The sequence below is a fragment of the Vespula pensylvanica genome, chromosome 8 (genome assembly GCF_014466175.1).
Source record: "Vespula pensylvanica isolate Volc-1 chromosome 8, ASM1446617v1, whole genome shotgun sequence".
Taxonomy (NCBI): Eukaryota; Metazoa; Arthropoda; class Insecta; order Hymenoptera; family Vespidae; genus Vespula; species Vespula pensylvanica.
This window is the reverse complement of record NC_057692.1, coordinates 2380817-2405237: the sequence shown is the minus strand read 5'-3', so window position 1 is coordinate 2405237 and position 24421 is coordinate 2380817. Positions and strand designations below refer to the sequence as shown.

The 24421-nt window shown below is 32.9% G+C and overlaps 1 protein-coding gene across 3 annotated transcripts in view; it reads left to right on the top strand.

Moving 5' to 3' along the window:
- The window catches only part of LOC122631409 (neuroligin-4, Y-linked), a 189093-nt gene that overhangs the window by 92169 nt on the left and 72503 nt on the right, over nt 1-24421 (top strand). The window contains exon 1 of one of the 3 annotated variants that reach the window (XM_043817071.1): nt 18902-19314. The exons of the other annotated variants lie outside the window; for them this stretch is intronic. Within the exon in view, the coding sequence (XP_043673006.1) occupies nt 19221-19314 (94 nt within the window). The 5' untranslated portion in view covers nt 18902-19220. Of the gene's footprint in view, nt 1-18901; nt 19315-24421 lie in introns of those variants that run through there. 3 annotated transcript variants of the gene reach the window in all.

Below are 24421 nucleotides of genomic sequence, written 5' to 3'. Positions count from 1 at the left end.
ATCACAGCTAGACATTTCGAGCAGTTTCCATGAATTAGAAAGAGAGAAAGAGAGAGAGGGAAGAGAGACAGGGAGAGATAAGCATAGGTACCGGTTAGACTTGCATTTGACAATTTTCAGTCGAGTTAGAAATGGGAAACGGAGAATTCTGCGACGATTGTCTTCGTTGCACAATTCGCTTCTTCCACTCTCTCTCTCTCTCTCTTTCTCTTATTATCCTCCCTTTATTTAAACTACTTTCGATCTATTAAACTTTCCCATTTGGATAATAATCAAACAGAATCGTACAAAAATAACGATTTCCATTTAGTATGTCTTTCGTGGATAAAGTTGATTTTTTATAAAAGTTTCTTCGAGTTATTTTCGAATTTAAATCAATATATAAAAACGAAGAAGGAACAAAAAAAAAGTAATAAACAAATAAAAAAATCGCGTTAAGGCAAAAGAAAAAGATAACAAATATAAAGATATCAAAGTCAGTATCTTATTCTTCGATTAAACGAGCTATACCTCTATATATTTCGATTAGAAAGAGAAAAAAAGGATCCAAGAAAAAAGACTGGTATTCAAGCTGAACATTCGTTTAATATCTCGATCTTCGCTTCTCAACCTCTCCACGTACTTAATTCTCGTCTCATCGCTCTCTCCCTTATCCTTTCTCTTATCCCACTCACCAACCCTCCTTTTCACTCTCCCATCTGACATCAACCAACCCCATCGACGGTTCAAACTCATCGATCTTCCTCCAGCTAGCGTTGTGTCGGTTGAGTCATCTCTCTCTTTCTTCGTCTATCTCAACTATATATGTGTGTATCTATCTACCTGTGTGTGCGTGTCTGTATGTGCATGGCACGTTGTTCCTTCTATGAAACTAGAACGGATAAATCCTCATTGACGTTTATGACTACGTTCCCTTTTTCCAAAAAAAAATATTAAAAAAAAAGAATAAATAAAAAGGAAAAAAGAAACAGGAGGAGAAAGAAAGAAAGAAAGAAGGAAAGAAAGAATATAAAAAGTCAGTATCATTGAGGGAAACTTATGCTCATGCAATTGTCCAACGTTGCATGTAAATTGTCTGCTCACCAATACGTAGAAATACTTTCGAAAAATTTTTAAATCGTGAAAGAGCATTTTGCAGACGTTTTTTCTTATATCGTATTATGTTAAAAAAAAAAAAGAAGAAGAAGCGCATTCTCTTTTATTTTGTATATTCTGTAATATTCATACGAATGCTTAGTAAGTAGATTGTATTCTATTAAAAGAGAGAATTGCATTAACTTTTATTACGTTAGAAGAAAGGACCGTATTAAGTTTTATTTCTGAATACTCGACGATACTCATACGAACATTGATATTCAGTCAAATTTTCTTTCTGTTCCTAACGTTGAAATAAAGACGATGCGCTTCAAATGGAACTCAATCGTACGCAATATAGAAACAAAAGAATAGTCGAACTCCAATCTACTAATCATTCTATCTCTTTCTTCGTTTCCGTTCCAATCCGATTTTCGTTTGATTTAACTTTCCGAGTTCTTTCTGAAAATGGCAGAACTCTCACTATTCTATCGTAGAATCGCCTTCAAATCAGCAGCTCAATAGATGAACGATTTATTTAATTGTCAAGTTCGACGTTGTTGAAAATTTTCAAATTATGCGATATTCGTGGTTAATCAATTTATATACCTATAGAAAACAAAAAAAGAAAGAGAAGAAGAAGCACATCTCTTAAAAAGTTTTCTAATGGATTATTTGACGTCATAGAAAAAAAAAAGATGAATATTTTTTCCATTAGTGCAATTTTTCCAGTTGATAAGACACGTTGATAGGCACGTGATAGATGTTCTAAACAAACTAAAGTGTGTAAAGCATGAATAACGCTTCGAAGGATCGTTATATCTGTATGTACATATGTATATCCCAAAGGATATCGTTCTTGCTTCCTTGCTTCTCATATTCACCCTGTAGATTAGCATTAAGCTAACTTGACGCACTCTGACACAAGGTTACAGATCTAGCTTACCGTTTATAGCTCTAGTGTTGGCCTATCAGATGAAGTAGTCATAGTAGACACGAATACAAGCTACTTTAACTTATCCAAAAGCACATTAATTTCACGAATTATTACTCGACGTCATATTACATATATTGTCATATATGTACTATGGTATCTATAGTAGTACTGTTATATTATAATATTTATTGTCATCATTCAATAATGAAAAATTACTACGACTGCTACTACTACTACTACTACTGCTGCAATGAAACATCGTATACTAAATAGGTCAAGTAGCTTACAACGGGATACACAATGCGACATACATATATATATATATATATATATATATATATATATATATATATATACATACATACATATACATACATATACATACATATATATATATATATATTTAGCAGATTATATGTCTATAACATATGTACTTACTGTATGTGTATACTGTGTACTACATAATACACTATTCTGTGATAGTATATAGAACAGGATAATTTTTTATTTCTATATAATGTTCACGCACACACACACACGTACGGACATACACATACGTATATATAAGACTTGTTCTAGTACGTGTGCTAGATATCTGAACCCAAGCTAATCCTATTCCCCTATGGTTACTACAATCGATAATTCCGTGTACTACGGAGTAAATAGGCAACTCAAAGGCGTCGTTAAAGTACAACCATGCCATCCTAATCGATTGTGATCATGATACACCGAGACCAAAATTACGGAACTCCGCTCTAATTAACTTTGATTTTCCATATCTATCAGGCGAAATCGTACTCGCGTAAACACCTCGAGAACGAATACATCATCGATCAACGCACATACCATTGATATCTATCTTTTCTGAAATTAAAATGCAAAAAATGCCAATAAATCACAGATAATTTGATATGACAAAAGAATTTCTTTCTTTATTAAATTAATAAATATTTCGATGTAATATTTAATAAATATTTCGGTTTACTATATATTTTGCAGTAAATATAAGCATATATTTAAACATATTGATATATTTTTATTTAAACATTTATAATTTGACAAGGTTTGGAGAAATTTTAATGAAGATTCCTAGCAAATACAATTGCACCCCATTCGTTCGTGAGTCGTGGAAAATCGATTGGTTTTTAATCAATTTTAAAAAGCAATTACATGCTCGTTAAGGGGGCCAAGAGAAATGGATCGGAATATCCAACGGTGATCACTATACGTAGAAACCACGAGCGTTTCCGACGAGTGTTTTGGTCGACCGCCGTTTTGCATGCCTTACAATTACTCGGCCCTTCGTACTTCGTATGTATATATGTATGTATTCCTCGATTTATCACGATTTACGATTAATCGCACTAACACTTTACACCTATGCCCTAATGAACAAAATGTAAAAATTATTAAGATCGATGACCTTAACGATCAATCACTTTTGCGTTTCATTAAAAAGGATTAAAAAAAGAGAGACACATACATACATACAAATACGTGTAGTTGAATGTAAGCGTACAGATTAAAAATTTAATTATAATGGAACAAAGATATAAAATATATATGAATACATTCCACGTGCTACTTTGTCTCATTAAATAAAAAAATATACATATATAGAAACAGGTAGATTATATACATAGATACATATACCCACTTAGCTTGTCAACGAAGCGTATTTATTAGACGACGAACCATTGTAAAATTCCACGCGACGTTAATGCGTGTGTGTGCGTGTATATATATGTATATATATAAACGTGATTGTGTGTGTTTGTACTATATTCAAACACGAAAATGTGTGAATGAAGAATTCATGACGATCGTCGAAAGTACAAACTACTCGGATAAAATATTTTTCTCTTGGTGCTTTGTCCTCTGCTCGAAATAGTACGCTGATTGCAAAACCAAGCCGTGGCCGTTGTAGAGGATTCACGTAAAAAAAGAAAAGGAAACACTAGGAGAAAGGGAAAAAGAAAAGAATAAAAAGAGAGTGAAAGAAAGAGAACGAGATAGAAATAAAGAGAGAAAGAGAGAGAGAGAGAGAGAGAGAGAGAGAGAGAGAGAGAAAGAGAAAGAGAAAGAGATAGTAAAGTGAAAGAGAGCTCTCGAGAAACTGAAGAGAACCTTCCACATCCCCCCACCACCACGGTCACGCTTTCGTAATTGAACTACTTCCGGCCAATTATAAAAAGCGCTGACCGGTGCAGATTCACCTAGTTGTTAAATGAAGATGGAAAAAAGAAGACACACATTCACGTATCGGATTATCGATGTCCTCTCCGTCTGTATTATTAAATTCTTTAGGATTACAATCACGTTTTATCAAATATTATATTTTCACGATTTATCATCTTTGATGATATGATATCTAGAGTGGATTTTCACATCGACGTATTACCTTTTATTCTTTAAGTATAATATACCGCCGATATCTAAGTAACTACCGTATCTATGATGATTTTAAACGTAGCTCGAATTTCTAATAACTTTAATGAAGAATAGGGGGAGAAAAAGCTTTACGTTGTTGTTACCCATTATGTACCTACCTACAATTTGTAATTTGATATTTGGGAGATAAAAGGAATACACTGGCAACGTTATTACGCGATCACGAAATTTAAGAATATAATTTTTTAAAGAGAATACGATAAAAAGTTTTATATACGTATACGTATACGTATATATAATATCATATATCGCAAGTCTCGATTGTAAACGTTTCGGCCGAGATACTCGTTCGTAAAGGAGGAAGATGCATTGTACTTGGCGTATGATCGATTAGATGGCCACTTGTCAAAGGGAATTTCGAGCCAACGTCATCCATTGAGCGGCTATTCAATTTCATGTAGCAGTAAATTACATCAAACGGTATAGATAGCTACTAGTTCTCTTACTCTCTCTCTCTCTCTCTCTCTCTCTCTCTCTCTTTCTCACCCTCTCTCACTGCATATATGTATGTCTTTATCTCTCGTTCTCTCTCTCATTCTTTCTTACTAAGTCTTCCTTGGTCTTATCTAAAAAGGCTAATATATCATTTATTATACTTATTTCTTATAAAAATATTTATATAGAATATATTAATATTACATAATCTTAACGAGTACCTACATACGTATAATAATTTATATAGATCATATATTATTCTATATTATACCAATACCTATACAATATTTAAATAAAGAAAAGTCTCAATTCATTTTTTCACATTATCTTCACCGAATACCTTCGTTACCTTGTTAAAGAAGAAGGAAAATAGGAAAAGAAAAAAAAATGGAATAAAAGGAAGAAGAAGAAGCGTCAACGTTGCTCGAGTTCCAGTTGCGTCGAAATCAAAACCCAGAGTTATAAAAGCTTTCTCGTGACTTTACGAGAGGTCATGATATTAAATATAATGTACGAATAAAGCGACTCCTCTACGCGAAAAGACCGAAATGCCAGCACCGAACTGGCTGCGTTTGCGTTTCGTTTCTGTACAGGAAGAGAAACGAAAAAAAAAAGAAAGGAAAAAAAAGATATAAAGAGAGTTCTATATTCTCTTCTGACGCTGCGGCGCTGGTCCACGTCTATTTTTCAATCCGAACGAGAGACCGTACGAGAGTCATGAAAATTTGAACTATCCAATACCTAGATACGTACGTATGTGTGTATATATATATATATATATATATATATATATATATCCAACGTTGCTCACACACTTGCTCTTAAATACTCGCTTCGAATAAAATAAAAAACAAAAAAAAAGGAAAAAAAAACAACGCTCGAGAAATTAATCGAAACTTTTCTTTGAGAGAAAACTAAAGAAAACGCGATACCCATTTTTTATTTTTTATTTTTTTTGTTTTAGATCGATAATAAATAAAAATAAGACCTTATAATCATCGTTCTAACTGTTAATTGAAACCGAAAGAAATCGAAACTTTCGTTGCACTTTTCAAGGAAAGTTATCCTAGGATATCCTAGAGTTGAAAAATTTTTGAAAGAAATTGAGAAAAATAGTAGAGTTCGGCCATACATATACCCTAGAAAGGTAGCTTGGAATTTTCGAAAAACATTTTTCACCAAAGAATTTGAAGCTTGACGTATCTGTAAAAAGAAGATATCCGTCTTACCTTGAAACATATTTAAAATCGATTCTGACTTCTTTACGATAGCTTTTCTATCTATAATCTACGTTAATACAAAATGACGGTTTGTGTGATTTTTATTTATTAATTTTTTCCTTTGTTCGTCGTTTTTATTCAATATTTTTTTCCAATTCCTTTATCCTTCCCATACGATATAATTTTATAACGAATCGCAACGGGACGATGCAACGACCCGATTTAACGTAATTGCAAAAGTTGATAAAAATATTTCGATATTCATTGGAAAAAGATTTCGTAAAGGATAACTGATTTAAAAGATCTTGAGATAAATAGGATATCTTTGTTAAAATAGAAAGACAGACATTAAAGTTGGACGGACTTAAATGGTTTGAAGTTTGCAAAATAAAAAGAAGTTCAGGATAGTAGCCCAGTGAATTTCCTTAACATGGACGATACGAATGGGCGCGTGCGAGATCTCGTAAATTTCACAGTGGTTTACAGCCCATTACGAGCGCCACCTCCCCATTCCGTTTCGGGCCGTATACAGTGGTCGTTCGTTGGATTTCGTGTTTCCGGCACACATCAAACGATACAGGCCGGAAGTTAAACTGGATTCTGCGGGATTGCAATCGTTTTCCGATTTCGCCCTTGGAATTATATTCTTAGGTTACAACCGCAAGACAGGTATATCAGGAATACTACAAATTTTCAACAAAAGTAGAATAAATAAATAGATAAATAAATTCATTAATTAATCAAAAAATATTTGTCAAATAAGATTAAATTTGGTGTATGTATGAATAGGAAAATGATATAAATCAATGTTTTTAAATTATAACAAATGATATATCAACGGCACAAAGTATTTTATTTTTTCGTTAAACGATATTACGATCATAACATTGATGCTTATATAATATCAAATATGTCATACGTAATCTGTCAAGTATGTTAATTTCTGACTATACACATCGAACGACTTTTAAACTTTTTCTATGTATCTATATCTCGTCGAAAGATAAGTGAGGGGAAAAGTATATAATGATAATCGAATTATCGCTTTTATATAATGACAAAGAGAAGTGTAAACTTAGTAAAGGATACTGCAAACCGGAAATACACATGTTCTAAGGAACGTGTCCCTTGTACGTGGAACGTCTCGGAAAGCTTCGAAAAAGGATAGAGAAGAATTGAAAGAGTGAGTAAAAGACTGAGAGAAAGAAAGAGACAGACACACAGAGAAAGGGAGAGAATATTTCAGGGGAAAGATTAAAAGTCCTCCGGGTTCGTAATTGTAGCATTACTTCTCGATATTTCAGCACTCAAAGCAACCCTGCGAGGGGTGTAAATGGTGAGGCGAATATTATATAAGGGTAGATGTAAAGGCGCCAACCAGAGAGGTAGTTTCCCTCTGAAGAAAGAAAGAGATAGATAGATAGATAGGGACAGAGAAAGAGCGAAAATATATATAGTATACAAGACTAGGTACATAGAAAGTAGAAAAAGACGAAAGATTCAACCTTGCGAATTCGCAGATGGCTTCTCTCTCAGCGCATCTTCTTTTCCTATGATCTATCCTCTCTTCGGTGTTTTTTCATTCTTGTCTTTCCTTCCCCCCCCTCCCTCCCTCTATTATTTGTTCTCTTTATTTCTTTTTACATCGGCCTTTCCATTATATTCATCGTACATACTCATTTTAAACAGGCATCCACGTATTGAATTCTTATGTTAAATTGAAAAAAATATTTACTATTCCTTACATTTGTTATACGTTTATCGATTTATCCGACGATCGATAATAATTTACTATAATTTATTTATTTATTAATTTTCTAATGTTTGATATAGTAATACACTTAACTTATTAAATTATTATTTAAATGTTATTATCTATACATATTCATATATTATTTATATATTATACAATTATAATTATTATTATCTGCATATTGATAAACAGTTATAATTTATTAATTCATCAACATACTTCAGACATACCAAACGTAAACTAACACATAATTAGTTTATTAATTTATTATTAGATAAACCGTTACGTTTCAAATTTACATATTAATACTTTGCTATAAATTACTAATTTGCTAATTGATGCAGTTTTGATAATAAACTGGTAAATAAATTGGTAAATTCTTGACCAATCTACCGATTGATATAATTTACTAATTTACTAAATGGTAAATTACCAATATACCTACCAATTAATATATCTCGTCTCTCTCTCTCTCTCTCTCTCTCTCTCTCTCTCTCTCTCTTTCTATCTCTCTATCTCTCTCTTTCTCTTTATCTTTCGCACGACTTTCAAGTGTATTTATTCCATTTACAGAAACAGACACGCGCGCATCGATTTTATGAAGTACCCCACATAAAAGTAGGTCGCGCGTGAGCGCGCCAAGTTTGGCTGTATTGTTCGACAAAACTGCGTTCCCCTAAAAAGAGAGAAGCCTTAATTACTAAGCTTACAACAGTCCTATCGTTACATTCGTTGTTTTCATTCGAGAAACTGTAACAAACAAAATCTGGAGAGAGAGAATGAGAGAGAGAGAGAGAGAGAGAGACAATCAAAAGCAATTACAAGAATCATTCTAACAAATATTAGATTATTTCGAAGTAAACTAAAAAAAAAAAAAAAAGAAAGAAAGAGAGAAAGGAAAAGAAAAAAAAGAAAATTCGTTCGAAGAGATGTTACGAATGAATGAAATATATAAAAAAGTAAAAAGGGAAGAGTATCGTTATAAAAAAAAGTATATATATATATATCTAAAAAAATTCGTAAAAAATCAATTCTTTCGAAAGTCACGATAATTACATATCTAGCATCGAAACTTACTTACGTAATTCGAATTAGAAATTAAAACGAGTCTTTCGTGTTAGACCCTATCGGACCTTTCCACTTATGGAAACTACAATTACGGCAAACGGAAACATGAACACAAGAGCACGTCGAAAAGATCGATCCTTTTGATCGGCGGCCAGTCCGATTCGCAATAAGTTCTTCATCGGAGGCTTTTAATGCTTGAACGACGGGATACTTATCGAAGCGAAGCACAATCGAAGTTTGCACGAGTATCAAAGTACGTCGGCCGGTATTTGCATTCAATTTAATCGAATTGGGTTTAATCCGAAGCGGATTGCACGGAATGAGAGATTCTACTCTCTCTCTCTTTCTCTCTCTCTCTCTCTCTCTCTCTCTCTCTCTCTCTCTCTTTCACAAACACACACACACACACATACACATATATATAGACACATACAGCAGCAGACAGATGGACACATACATACGCATACAGAACACACGCACGTATACTCATATTCTCCAGCACTTTCATCTACCATCTTCGATCGCGCACCAATATAGGCCTCCAGCAAAGGCCAGTATATTCCTGATCCTGCTTACGGCATGGATTTACTCAAAGGTTAAAATTGCTCGCTCAGCGATTTGCTACCAATGTGAAATCTGGGAAAGAGAGAGAGAAAGAGAGTGGGGAGGAGTGGGTGTAGGGGTAGTAAAATAGGGATCTGTAGTAACGATATCATTAAATTCGTGGCACAGAGCGTTCTCTCTTTCTGTCTCTCTCACTCTCATTCACTCTGTGCTTAGAATTCCCTTGCCAGAGATTTGATAAGAGATTATATATATATATATATATACACACACACACATATACAGCTTTTGCCTTATTCTAACGTATGCTGCCAGCTCACATCGAATTATTAAACCGGCTCGGAACGAATGGAACCCTCCATAAGGAGTAACAGCTTCGGCTCTTGAGATATTCGTTTACTTTCCGATATACGATATATGATAGAGATTCGCTTACATATTAATGTAATCGTGAAAGGAATTAAGTGATCCTTTGGGATATGACTATAGTACAAGTCTAAATATAGATAATGCAGCCATGTATTATGATAATAGGTTAATACGTAACGCTTGTGCTAGTTATATGATGCAAATATATAAGGAAAAGTATTAGCGATAAAACTACGTGCATCTTCATTCGTTTGTTTTCACAATTTTTATAACAAATAATTCTCGATATTAAATTTTTATAACGTATTTATAAAGTAATCTGTAGTATGTGCATAAAGAGAGATTTTATTTGTCGAAGAGTTTATTGAAAATTAATTATTATTTAACAAATAAATATTCTACATGTATATATATATATATAGTTACATTCGTATAAATGTAATGTTGCTTGTTTGAAAAATATTTTATTCTAGCTAAATACATATGTACATATATATATATATATATATATATATATATATATATATATATACATACACATATACATACATACATACATACATATATATATATATATTTAAAAATGATTTAAAAAAGTAAAAAAGTAAAAGATATTCTTTTGCATTTATTCACAATCAGTATGATCTCTTCGTCATTATTTGGATATCGTTAAAACGATAAAGACCAACGTCAAAGTCGATCGTGCCGCGGGGCTCGATGGCCAATTTTGCGCTCGACTTGCAACAAAAGATAGAGGAAAAGGGAAAGAGAGGGAGAAAGAGAGAAAAAGATAAAGAGAAGGAGAAAGGGAAAAAAAGAAGAAAAAGAGAGGAAAGAAAGAGTAAGAAAAAGCACAAAAGGAAGCATTAGAATACGGTTAACGAAACGACGAAACGTTGTAGCTTTTTTTCTACCTCTCCCTTCCTTTTCTTACGATTATTTCTTCGAGACGATCTCCGATTTAATCATTCGATTTACGTTCTTCTTTTCATAGTCCCGAAGATTCTTCCTTTATTAAATCAATCTCACATCGAAAATAATCCTCCGAGGTCTTCGTTTTATATTTACTAATTGATGTCTCTGGAACTTGATTATATTTCACGTGGCAATTTCTAATTCAAAAGGAAATTCTTTTATCCGAAATGTGAATAGATCCGATCGATATTTCATTAGACGTCTCAAAAATAATCAGTTCGAACGATAATATATGGATATAGATATTCTAATCTCTTTGGATATTCATTATTTATTTAATTTTTGTTTCTTTTTTTATTTCTCATAATAATTATCCCAATGTTATTATAAATTTGCGGACATTAATAAGTTCCTTTTTGCAAACTGTTTTTATCGTTCGATCATATTTTAAAAGAAATGATAATAATTAGTAAGAACTCTTATTAAAACTCTTCCGAGGATGTCTCTCTTAGACTTACGACGACGTAAATGTAATATTCTAACACGAACTTTTTATAATTATCCAAAGTAATTAGATTTCTTTCGGTAGAAACACGATTACTTTAACTCGCAAGTGCTTTTCATTTTAAATAAAACAGAGTATGATAATTAAGCGTGATTCGAATCATGACTAAAGGATCCAGAGACACAGAACATTTTCGATGATCAAATTTTTCGTTGGCTTCGTTATTTCCGAATATCACCGGTTTGGTCGTTATATCGAACGACGATGCACAGTCTCGTTAGAAAATCTCTCACTCGCATGCACGCCAACCTTAATATCGTAATATTAACAATAATATTTCCGGTATGAACGTTAAGGTCACGATATTGCCTCGTTAGTACAAGCTTTACGAACGATTTGGATTATCGTTTTATGTATTCCAATGAAATATCTAAATGCATGTAATAGAATGTCGGTATCGATAAACGCTACAAAGTATTTTAAACGTCGAACGTCGCAAAATTTCTCGTGAGATTTTCTTTTTGTAAAAGTAGGAATTATTCTAAATTAAAGAAAAAATTAAAAAATTTTTTCTTCTTCATAATACACTTGACATATAATAAATATATGTATACGATATATTACAATGTATTGTTGTAAATCAATTTTTACGAACACACACATATACACTTTACGTAAAAATATACACTTTGTCTCTCGAACGATTTTCAAATGAAAGTATTATATCTATAAGGTCGAAGGAAAAATAATCCCTTATCAATAGTAACATTACAATGAAGAAACTTGATGTCGGTAAAACGTTATCTGAAGAACACATTCGCGAGATAAGAGCACACACATTGGTGGATATAAATTTCGCAAAGTTATATACGTAACTACATAGTACGTGTACCACATATGTATATATATATACATACGTATATATATATCTATATATACATATATATATATATACACGTATCTACATAGACATATCTCGTGGCCGGTCAGCAGCTCTTGTTTACACCGATGTTCGTGGTCTCGTTTGCTCGTCTATTTGTCGCGATGACGCCTCGTCGACGCGTATCTACCTAAAATGTTCCGTTAAACTCGTCCTTCTACGTACGCTTCAAAACTTTCCCAAACTATTCCCGTCTCCCCGAGATAACTGCCGAGAATTCTGACTCTGGCTATTTCGATTCTCTCTTCGTGGAGAAAAAAAAAAAGAAAAGAATAAAAAGGAAAAAAAAAGAGAAAAAAAGATTCAAGTTAAACTAACCAATGATATCACGTATATTTTTTATCCCCTTGCCAAACCCTTCCTCTTATTTTATAATTAATCGAACGTCCTAACGATCCTGTAGAATTCTTTGTTTGAACATTTTCATCCCTTTAAACGGAACATCGATTTTTTATTATTTTGTTAGAAAAGTATTAATCCATTTCCGATGGTACTTCAATTTTGTCTCTTTACAGGATACAAATATTTAATTATATCTTCGAAAGCGAATAATTCTCTCTCTCTCTCTCTCTCTCTCTCTGTCTCTCTCTCTCTCTCTCTTTCTCTCTCTCTCTCTTTTTTTCTTTCTCTTTTTTTTCTCTTTATTTTTGAATTGATACGAAAATTATCAAAGGACTTTATCTGTCATTATTCTCTCTGTTATTTACGTGAAGTATTCATTACTGTCATTTTTTTAAGAATTATTTTTCTTTGGAAAAGAAAAAGAAATGGCGAAAGAAGAAGAAGAAGAATGAATAAAAGGAAAAAAGTAGAAAAAGAAGAGAAAAAGAGAAGAAAAAGATGATTGAAAATGATCATGAGAGACTAATGACAAAACGAGTCCGAACGAGGCGGCACGAATTAAGCTTCGTTCGTAGCACGAGTACGAAAGCGAGACTAACGGGCACGCAATACTTTTCGGCAACTAGTTTAATCAGAACATCTTGTGCCGTACCCGGAAACAATTACCGGTTCTCTCCCGCTGAGATCCACTTTGCGAAGCGTCTCCAAAGCCGACATTTCTGGGAATTCTAGTAAGCACGAGGAGAATGCACGTGTATCTACAATGTTAACGAACGCGAACGAAGAAACATACACACACACACACACACACACACACATATATATTTACTTCTATCTTTTTTTAAAATTAATAAAAAATCATTAGTTTGCATTAAGGTAGATAATTATTTAATACAAAAAATATTTATATTCATCGTAGAGGCGTATATTTCCTAGTGACGTTTAAAATTGCTCGTCGTTACATTAGAGGTTCCTTTTAGAGAGATTTTCTTTCGCGTTTGAGAGTTGTATTATCTCAAAATCTTTTTTTTTTCTTTTTTTTTTATAATAACAAGTTGAGAAAAAATAAGTATACATTTATTCGTGCAAAATATAATCCTTTCATATATTTTAATCAGGATAACGTGCGAGACAAGTAGTTACCTTATTTACAAATAAGCCAGATCATTTTTATGATCACCGTAATATTTATTTGAATATTACGTTTTTTCATCGTTCTTTAACTATAAAAGCAACGGTAAACAATTTTTTGTTAGGGAAATAAATCTTAGAAAAGAAAAAATATTCGTTTTGTCATTCAACATTGTTGCAATGAAATTACAATAATATCGCTATGAGTTCGAAATCGATAAATTGAAATTGTATAATAGAATGAGAAAATGAGTCGACGAGTGACGTTAATATCATCTAGTCTACGAATCGATAAATCTCCGTCGTGTTTCGTTACAAACCTCGTTATTTTCTACAACAAACACGAACGATCGATGATACCTCGTTAGATTTCTTTCTTTCACGGATATATTATATTATCTTGATATGTCGACTGTTTCGACATCGTTCAAGGATGCCGATACGTACGTCGTGAAAATCGAAAATACTATAATATAGAAGGATAAAATATTTTATTATATAGATTATAGATAATAAATAAATAAATATATATATATATTTCGTTTTTTATACAACAGACGCATTAACATGACGTATATCAGATATCAAATATATAAAAAATATTATTTTCTTGATTAATATATATAATATATTTTATACGTTTGTTATATTAATTATTATCATTGAAAAAATTGAACGAGTAGATTTATAATATAATAAAATATTTTACTTAAAATATACATATATATATGCATACACCTATGTTTATACACTAAATGCATATTCATTATAATGAATACTTATGACATATGAAATATATAAAAACTGTTATTTACATAATTAATCTATGCATATCTATAATATATTTCATTTGTCTGTTATATTATCTATTGTCATTACATTATATTCATATATTTAAATTATATTCGTATATTTAGCTCTTTTTATTATGTATATTCTTTCTTAGTGTATTCAGGACATTTTTCATGGATGAACCAAAGTTTCTTTTTTCTTTCTTTTTACTTGTGGAGACCTCGGCACCCTATTAACGAACGTCGATTTTTCTCCATTACGAGATATAAAGCACTCTCTTTCCATCTCTTTCTCTCTCCCTCTCTCTCTCTCTCTCTCTCTCTCTCTCTTTCATTGCCTCTTTCTTTCTCTCTCTCTCTCTCTCTCTCTCTCTCTCTCTCTCTCTCTCTCTTTCTGTTTTTCTCTTTCTCTCTTTATCTCTGTGTCACGGTTACTCTCTTCGTTAGCCACGCCGACGTCCTTGATAAAAGGAGAAGTACGTACACGAGAAGTTCCTTCTTCTGTTCATTAGATGAAAGGAGAGGTGGCACGTAAGACGGTATAATTTGTAAGGCTGCACCTTTCGACCTTAAAGAATTTCTTCTTTCCCAGTTAATTCCTCGAGCTTGAAGCGTTTTCCATTTACTCGCGTGTCACCTAGTACGAAGACTTTATTTTTATAGTAAAACGTGTAAACGATCATACCTTTCTTTATTCGTTGAATTCCTATTTAGCTATAATTTTCCTTTTTTTTCTTTTTCTTATTTGTTTCCGTATATACATTTATTTTTTATAAGAGACACGTAATTGCTTTTACACATACACACGCGCACACACACACATATATATATATACATATATAATGTACGTGACATATTTATTTTTATACGCAAAGGTATATATATATATATATATATAAATACAATAGTACGTATAAATATTATAGTACGTATAATACATCCAACGCATACTGTGTACACACACACAATATATATATATATATATATATATATATATATATATGTGTGTATACATATATACATACATACACACACACACATATATATACATAGATAGTAATATAACGTACGTATATGGTTAACAAGTCTTACACAAATACCTAGACATTATCAATAGTTGAATTTGGTGTAGACGAACATTTTCACTCGAAGGACGGAAGGTAGACTACCCCTTTTATATTCTTCGAAGCACCCTTTGCCCCGAGGTTAGGCGAACAAAAGCGAGTCGATATTTCTCTTTCAACTCTGCCCTGGAATCTTTTTCCCCGGCGAAGATAATCTCCGCTCTTCTCTACCTCTAGAAAAGCTAGGACGTTCATTATTCACGTTAACGTTCGTCATTGCCGGTTCACGTCGGCGTGCATTAATCGTCCTCGTCGTAGTCGTTTCGCGTGAACGCTTTTGCGCAGACCTTCCAGTCGATACATTTTTGCCACGAGAGAACGTTTCGGTCTCGTCGTTCGTTGATAAGAAAAGGGGGGGAAAAAAAAAAAGAAAAAGAAAAACGAAAGAGAGTGAGCGCACCGGAGAGGGAAGGGAGAGAGAGAGAGAGAAGGAGAGTAAAAAAAAGAAAAAGCTCTAACGCTACTGAAATATCGATTTTCCCCGTAATCTCACGCTCCGCGCTATTATGGAACGACAGCTGGGGTAACGTTAACCCATTGGATAACTCGTATATCCCTGATAATTAGTACGCGTAATCCCTTCGCGAAATTTGCAACTCGTTTCGCGATCGTGAACTTATTCGCGAAAGTGTTCTCTTCTAAGAAATCCAATTTTTTCTCTTTTTTCTTTTTTCATTTCATTTAATCCCTTCCGAAGTGAGTAATATCTTTTCGCGTCGATTGTTCTTTTTCTAGTCATTTATTTTTTAGTTTATTTCTTTTTTTCTTTTCTTCCTTCTCTTGGAAAAAATCTCTCTCTCTCTCTCTCTCTCTCTCTCTCTCTCTCTCTCTCTCTCTCTCTCTCTCTCTCTCTCTCTCTCTCTCTCTCTCTGTTGATTGCTTAGTCTGAAGAAAATAATATTTTGTGAATTCTATGAATGTCACATTGTAATGGAGTTCAAATTCGTATCGACAGAGGATAATTTAAAATAGAATTCTAAACCATCGGACAAATAACGAAACGATTTAATCATTCAGTTTATAATCGGTATTCGGTTAATATCTAATCAATTTGGATAATATTCAACAGACAATTTATTTAATCATAAATTTTGTAATCCTATTGGTTCGTTCATTAATTCGTTGGTTCGTTAGTTATTATTTCCATCCGACGTACTATCGAACCGTTTCTATAGTAGAAAGGATGAAAGAAGAATTCCACGCACGTTTTCAATCTCTTTAGCCTTTTCTCCGCAGTTTTTCACCTATCTTACGGTAGATCGTATCCGGTCAGAAGCTCGGACGTCATGCTTACCCAAGATGGATGATATCGTATTTTAGCGTGGGGCAGCAGTGAATCTGCATAGCCAGCTGATACAGTTGAAAACCGATCCTCTTCGAGCACGCCGGAAGGACGGTGAAAAACGTTAGACAGTGATAAAAGATACCCGAGTGAGACAAATTGGATTTGACATTATACACAATTGACCTTTACAAAGTCTCTAGTAACCATTCGACTTTATCACTATGAAATTAAAAACAAGTTGCGCTATCAGTTTTGTTCCATTAAACGCAAATCATTCATTTATCTACTTAGAAAATTTATATAAAAATTTATTTATTCTTTTTGCTTTTTTAATTAATTAATTAATTGATTTATTTATTTATGTAATTAATCTGTTTAAACTCGACAATGCGACATAATTACTTGTACGCGTTCGTCGTTAATTATGCAATTTTAAAAGAACACATCAATTTTGCTTTCAATCGTTCTTCTTTAACGATCAAATAACTTCGTGATCCTTTTCTTGAGCGACGAAATTATTTTTGCAACAATACTTTCTCAAAAAGCTCGTGCAACGAGCTGGTTTTCTCTTCGTGTCTCTTCCTCCAAGCTTTCCCTACCGTAAACGCAGGACCCACTACGGCGAGGCTTAGAAGAGATTTTAGTTAATTGGCGCAGGATTAGCACGAGTTCGTGTTATGGATTCCGCCCCCTGATCTACGGAGAATAACGGGCGCTGATCAAATTTCAGCTGATGCAATCGAGCACGGCTTAAGAACCAACGTCGATGATACCTAAAGTGTGTAACCATGCTAAATAGACGCGTGTGGTGCTCTATATTCGCTTGGAAATAGATTTTCGAGATAGTGCGCTGACATCATTATCGATGATATTTATTTTCAGAGAAATACCCTTTTTTCTTTTTTTTAACGATAATTAACGTCTGATTTGAAAAGGGAATAGGATCGATGATAAATTTTATAGATCGATCCATAAAGAACGTCATACGCGAATAATATAATACGTAAGATAAAATCGATAAATCAAAGATTCGAATTAAATGGATACATTTAGAGATACGTACGTACATACATTTCGTGGAGATTAAAAGGAAAAAAAAAAGAAAAAAAAACAGTAGAAACTCTCGTTTCCAATCTTTTAGATCTACGTATTATATATACGTTTGGTTTAATATATTTGTGTAAACAGATCGCATATATTTAAGATTGAAATATAATCGATACAAGTTCGACGTTATAGATATCCAAATGTTTTGTGAACGTAACCGGGCGTTAATAATATGAATGAATTTCCCGTTAACCATTACGTGCTAATTGTAATAATACCTTAATATACGTATCTACAGGTAGGTCTACTAATCTTGCGTTTAGCGCCAAAATTACGATGCAATTTGCAAATTGTTTTGATATCGTACATTCCTGTACTGGGAACGATTAATTTAAATCGTAACTATGACTTTATTCACGTATGTTACGTACGTACATATATACACGCACGCACACGTACATACATGCATATATATCTGCACATGTGCTTTATGATTTCATTGTTTCGTTTCGTATTTCCAGTGTGGCACATAAAATTCTATAAAATCATTTCAACGAAATGCGAAAACGAACGTTCGTTAATATTTATCCGATAGGATCTACATACGTATATTTATATCACTTGGAAGTTTTGTTTAACGTTACTTTTTTCTTTTTTACCATGTTAACATTTCTTTAACTTCGTTAATAATTATAAAAAGAATATTTCACCTCGTGATAATCGATGTCGAAAATAATTCGATATTTTCTCTTAAATCGTTTTTATTATTATTATTATTATCATCATCATCATCATTATCATTATCATTATCATTATCATTATCATTATCATTATCATTATCATTGTCATTATCATTATCATCATTATACAATTTCATTCGGCTCAGATATAATAGATATACGTTTCCGTCGTTGGTTAATTAATTCGTTATTAAATTTCATAAAATACAAGGAAGAAGAGGAATCAAAAATAAAAAAAAAATCGCCTGACGTAACCACTAACGTTAAACATCGGTCACTTCGTCGCGAGTGCATAGAAAATGTTTCAAAGTTCTCACTAATTAGTATCAGCGTCTATCTTGATTCTTCCAAATTACTTTAATACCCTTTAGACCTGCGAAAGTCACCATTTATCTCTCTCTTTCTCTTTCACTCACCCCCTCACTCACACTTTTACTCCCCTATCTTCCTCTACTAGTTCGCGCGCTAATTTGATTATCCAGCTTAGAACGTAGGTCGACGACGAGGACCACTAGGATGTTGAACGACGATGGCGCGCTTTATTCTTGCAGTAGCTCGTCGTTTAAGGGCTTGTTCTACAAGTACGAGACTCAAAGACCTGCACCAATTCGAAGGGTCGAAAGGTAAGGCTGAGTGAATCAGGCAGAGATAGATGATAAAGATAGATAGATAGATAGTTAGATAGTTGGATAGATCGATGGATAGATAGATAGGTAGGTAGATAGGTAGACTGAGACAGAAAGAGAGGAGAAATCTAGTAAAAAAGAGAAAGAGAAATCTAACAAAAGACACAGGGAGAAAGAGAGAGAGAAGGAGTCAGAAAGAGACAAATCTAATAAAATAGAGAGAGAGAGAGAGAGAAAGAGAGAGAGAAATTCGGCAAGAGAGAAAGAGAGATAGAAAGTGATAGATCCAAGAAGAGAGAAAGAGAAGTAGAAAGAGAAATAGAGAAAATCGAGAAGCAGAATCAAGAGGAAGGGTTTCTTCGAGTAAACTTAATTACTGGGTGGCGCTCCGCGCCCTGACATTTGGCAACGAGCCTCTAAATCTTGAAAAGGAACGACAGAGAAAAGGGAATTTGTGCCATCTACAGATTGCACTTTCGAGGATGCAATCATGCGTTTCTGTTCTGTTTCTCCGGGTTCGTTAGCGTTCGCGTACATGTGTGGTAGTAATCACGTGGAATTCGCACTTCTCTTTAGAACTCGTCCCACTCGTTTGTACTTTTTATTTAAACACCTTATCTCCTTCAAACGTGACTGCGAAAGTTTCACGTGGAGTCACGTGTTATTGACTCTACCGACGAAAATATCGGAGATGTCCTTTTTTTTTGTTAGTTTCTTCTTTTCTTTTTTTTTTTTGAGCTGCCTCAAAAAACCCGCTCGAAACGTGATTCTATTTTTTCGGATAATTATAGCTTTTCAATGAGAATTCGAACGAGATTAAATCAGGAAATAACTCTCCGATGAAACGTCGTTAGAACGAGAGTTTAAAACGAGCGTGATATTTTTATTATCTCTTTCGAAAATATATAAATATCGTTTAAACGTCATATCGATACAATTGCATATCTGATACGTAAACATTTTGAACGAAAGACATCTAACATAATAGTTATCTTTTTGTTGTCAGTCAGTATTAATATTTTAATACGATCGTAAAAAAGAAAGAAGAAACCAAAAAAAAAAAGAAATAAAAAGAAAGAACGAGAAAGAAAGAAATAAAAAAAAATAAAGAAAGAAAAAAAAAGGAAAAACTTTACAAAATGTATAAACGTCTCGGGAGAAACATCTCAAGGTATTCGACATCTCTCAAGAGAATAGTATCTCAAGCTTTAAATTATTTAAAGATCGATCGACAGTTCCGAAAGATGTTTGATCGCTCTGACAGTTCGCGCTCCTCTTTCTACCTTGGAGTACATTTCCACCCTTGTGGGTCTCCCGATGGAGCAACGTCAAGAAATATTTACACGTAGAATCATTTCAAGCTCTTCGATTCGCAGCACGTAAACCATCGTTACACAATACGTACACAAAGGGTGGAACCGGGCATTCGCGTAAAAGTTACGAGCAAGTGCCGGGATAACAAACTTTACCAGCATTATTTAAACTTCGTTCCCTTCGAATCGGTATCATTCGTGTTTCAGAACACGAAATAATCTCTACTCGTTCTTTGTCTCGTATTGTTAAATAGAATGTTTTTAAGTACTACTTCGAAAAGGAGAAAAAAAAATTATACTCGAAGGAACAGATTCTACTTTTTTTTTGTTTGGAAAAAAATTTAATACACAAAATATTTCCGATCTCGGTTTCGTTGGAAATCTTTTTGGAGATCTATCTTTCAAGAAAAATTTTTGTTATAATTAATTGAAGAATAATCGTAGATTTTCTTTTTGTTTGGGAAAAGAAAGAGAAAAATTTAGAGATTATATGAATACATATATGCATATATATATATATATATATATATATATATATATATATATATGGTTTGCATGACTAGATTGACGGTCACGAGGATATCTAAACAAAACTAATAAATTAAATGTGTACTATGTAAACCTGACGAGTGAGAACGAGCGTTTTGTACGATAAATACAAATGTACGTCGTTTACAGAAAAACTCTCGTCATACTCTCGACAAGTGGCACGTTTAGATTAAAAAAAAAAGAGAAACAAGAAATATAATAATAATAATAATAATAATAATAATAATAATAATAATAATAATAATAACGTAGATGTACAGACCAGGAAGTCTCTGTTTGTTACGCTGGCATGCCAAGCTCGCTGCGAGTTTGACTTTTCAACTTAAATTAAGTTCGCTCGCAGCGAGATACAGTGGTCGAGATAGGTGAAAGGGTAAGAGGGATAGGAGTAAGGAGGGGGGCTTCAGAAGAGTGGAAGTTCAAGCTAGAAAACAAATTTTAAATAAATTAGATGTTGTTCTCTCGTTTTCTCTATCTCCTTTTATCCCGTTCTTTTATTACACGTATAAAATTATCGAACATGGTTAACATAAATTATCTCATATCATAAATTTCAAGGCCGATTCGAACGTGGCTATTTATCGATGACCTATTTAATAAATTAGAATATATAATATGGGTATACCAACGTTATATTAAATAAATTTCTAAATATAAATCCGTATTATTAAATAATCGTAGGATATTAAAGTAATTTATTTATTGATATTTTATAAGAGAAAGATCATTAGAAAAAAGAAAGATGAATTGAAAGGTATCAAAAAAAAAAAAAAAAGTATTGCAATCCGATAAAACTAATATCTAATAAAACTATCAAGTAATTTTAATATAAATACCAGTGTTATAAGAAATTAGGAGAATCCGTAAATTGTCAGAAACAAAATGAAAGAGAAAAGCTCGAAGTATTCCGAACGCCATAGATATGTTTTTATCTTTGTTTGTAGCCGCCATTTTGGTCGTCCTACGTAAGATATCCCCCGTGACTAAACACAATTCGTTTCAGTTTGGCTGACGGAGCCAGTATATGCAGTCATCTTGTTGGCCGATCTCTAACAAGACTCATCCTCGCTCGCTTCTATCTCATTTTGTCCCTCTCACCAAATATTACATTCCGTGCCAGCCACCCACCAACGACCTTTCAACCCTCTTTTACCTCTCGTCTCTTCGTATCCAGGCCGACCGACATCCCGGACATTTAACCGGAACGATTCTCCTGTTTCAGCTGCCAGTGGCCCTTTTCCACGTTCTACCATTTGTATTCTGGTATGTTTAATACCCACGTGGTCAGCCAACGCTGAAATTACAGAAACGTTATGAAAAAATACGGGACGAACTGACCAAAATGCAAGCTAATTTCGATCCATTTTTTCCTTTTTTTTTCTGTTTCTTTTCTCTCGTTTTTTCTTTTTTTTTTTTTAATAATCACTGTAATTACTCCAATTACGTGGAATATATTTTCTCCATTAAACAATTCTCTTCAAAATTTCTCAACCGTCTTAGTGAAAAAACGCGAAGAAAATTTTTTTGTCTCTTCTCGTATTATAAAATACAAGGAATTAATCGAATAAAACAAACGTGACGATTTAGATTGTGCAACAAATGTGACATCGAATCGTTTGATTTATTTATATCTGAACTTTCTTATATCCTATCACCTTTATTTCTCATCTTCTCACGTATCTATTATATCTATAGGTATCTCAATGATGATGAAAAAAAAAAAAGAAAAAACAGATACATTATTTTGTTAAATTTCTGAACATTTCGAGATTCAAGAGAAATAAAATAACTCTTATGTATTTATATCAACACGTGTGCTTTGCTTTGAACTTACGTATTGCAAGACTTTTTATGATCTTAAACAAAGGAGTAAATCGTCTGTTCATAATTCTACTTTAAACGTTTATAAACTCGATCAACGGTTTTAAATTGCCAACCTTTTTCCATTTCTTTTTTCATCTATGTAAGTACGTCCTTAGATTAAGAGAGAAGGCAATGGCACACAAGAGGAATTTTAATTAAAAGGGGGTACTAAACTTCACTGACTCCAAACGGAAGGACCCCCTTCAACTCCACCATCCCCCTCTTCGGACTCAATAGCACGCCATGATATCTCCACTCTCCTTGTTAAAACGACGAAACTTTTCAAGGGATCTTTTTCTCATTGCTAATAAAATCGAATCCTTCAAAGCCAACAACGATCTTTCGTTGTCAACCGCAGAAACGTCTTAAAGTTCTTTATTTTTCTTTTTATATTCGAAATTAAGATTTTAACTTATTAATTAAACATTTAGTATATTTAATCTAGAAAATATTGTAATATAATTAATGTAATATTAATAAATGATACATTTTATATATATATATATATATATATATATATATAAAACATGTAATGTTTCTGTGTATTTTTATATTAAAATAAAATTATGAAATAAGTATATTATCATATAAATGATAACAGTAATAATAATAATAATAATAATGATAAAATACTATAGAAAATATATTTTCTCGATTTTTGTTTTAAAATTTAATGTCTAATATATCCATAAATTATATACATATATATATATAATATATATATATACATGTATGTATGTATGTATATAAATTCGCGGATATAAATATATAAATTTATATATAAATATTTAAAAGCGTAAATCATTTGGAGAGAAACTATATTTTTCTTTCTCTCGTTATTCACTTCAGGAATTGCCGAGCTTGAAAACGAAGCAGATACTTTCTGGAAAGGAGAAAAGAAAAAAAAAGAATGTAGATAGCATTTCGTGCGGTATGACGCGCGTTTAAAATTCGAAAAGTGTATGTGTAAGAGTAAGCGAGGTGACAGCTTAGCCCAGCCAGTCCAACCCAGCCCAACCAACCACCCCAGCCTCGGGGTGGGACCCCTCAAACTCGAATAAAATTGGTAATTTTGAAAGCAAGAAGAAATATATATTCTCATCTGAAAAACTGGGGACGCTTTATTGCGAGGGGTAAGGAAACACAAATCCCTTCTCACCTTTAAATGGAACACAAATCATTTTCTCTCTGCCATGCTTGCGCTAACATCTGTCTCTGTCTACCCGACGTATAAATCCGGATGGATCTTATGACTATTGACAAAGTGCATTTATCACTCGTCATGAAAATATGGCCGCTCTTTCGCTAAAAATTATCCGTTCGTTTCTTCGTATCGTTGTGTTTCGCTTAAAAATAGAAACAAAAAAAAATGATATAAA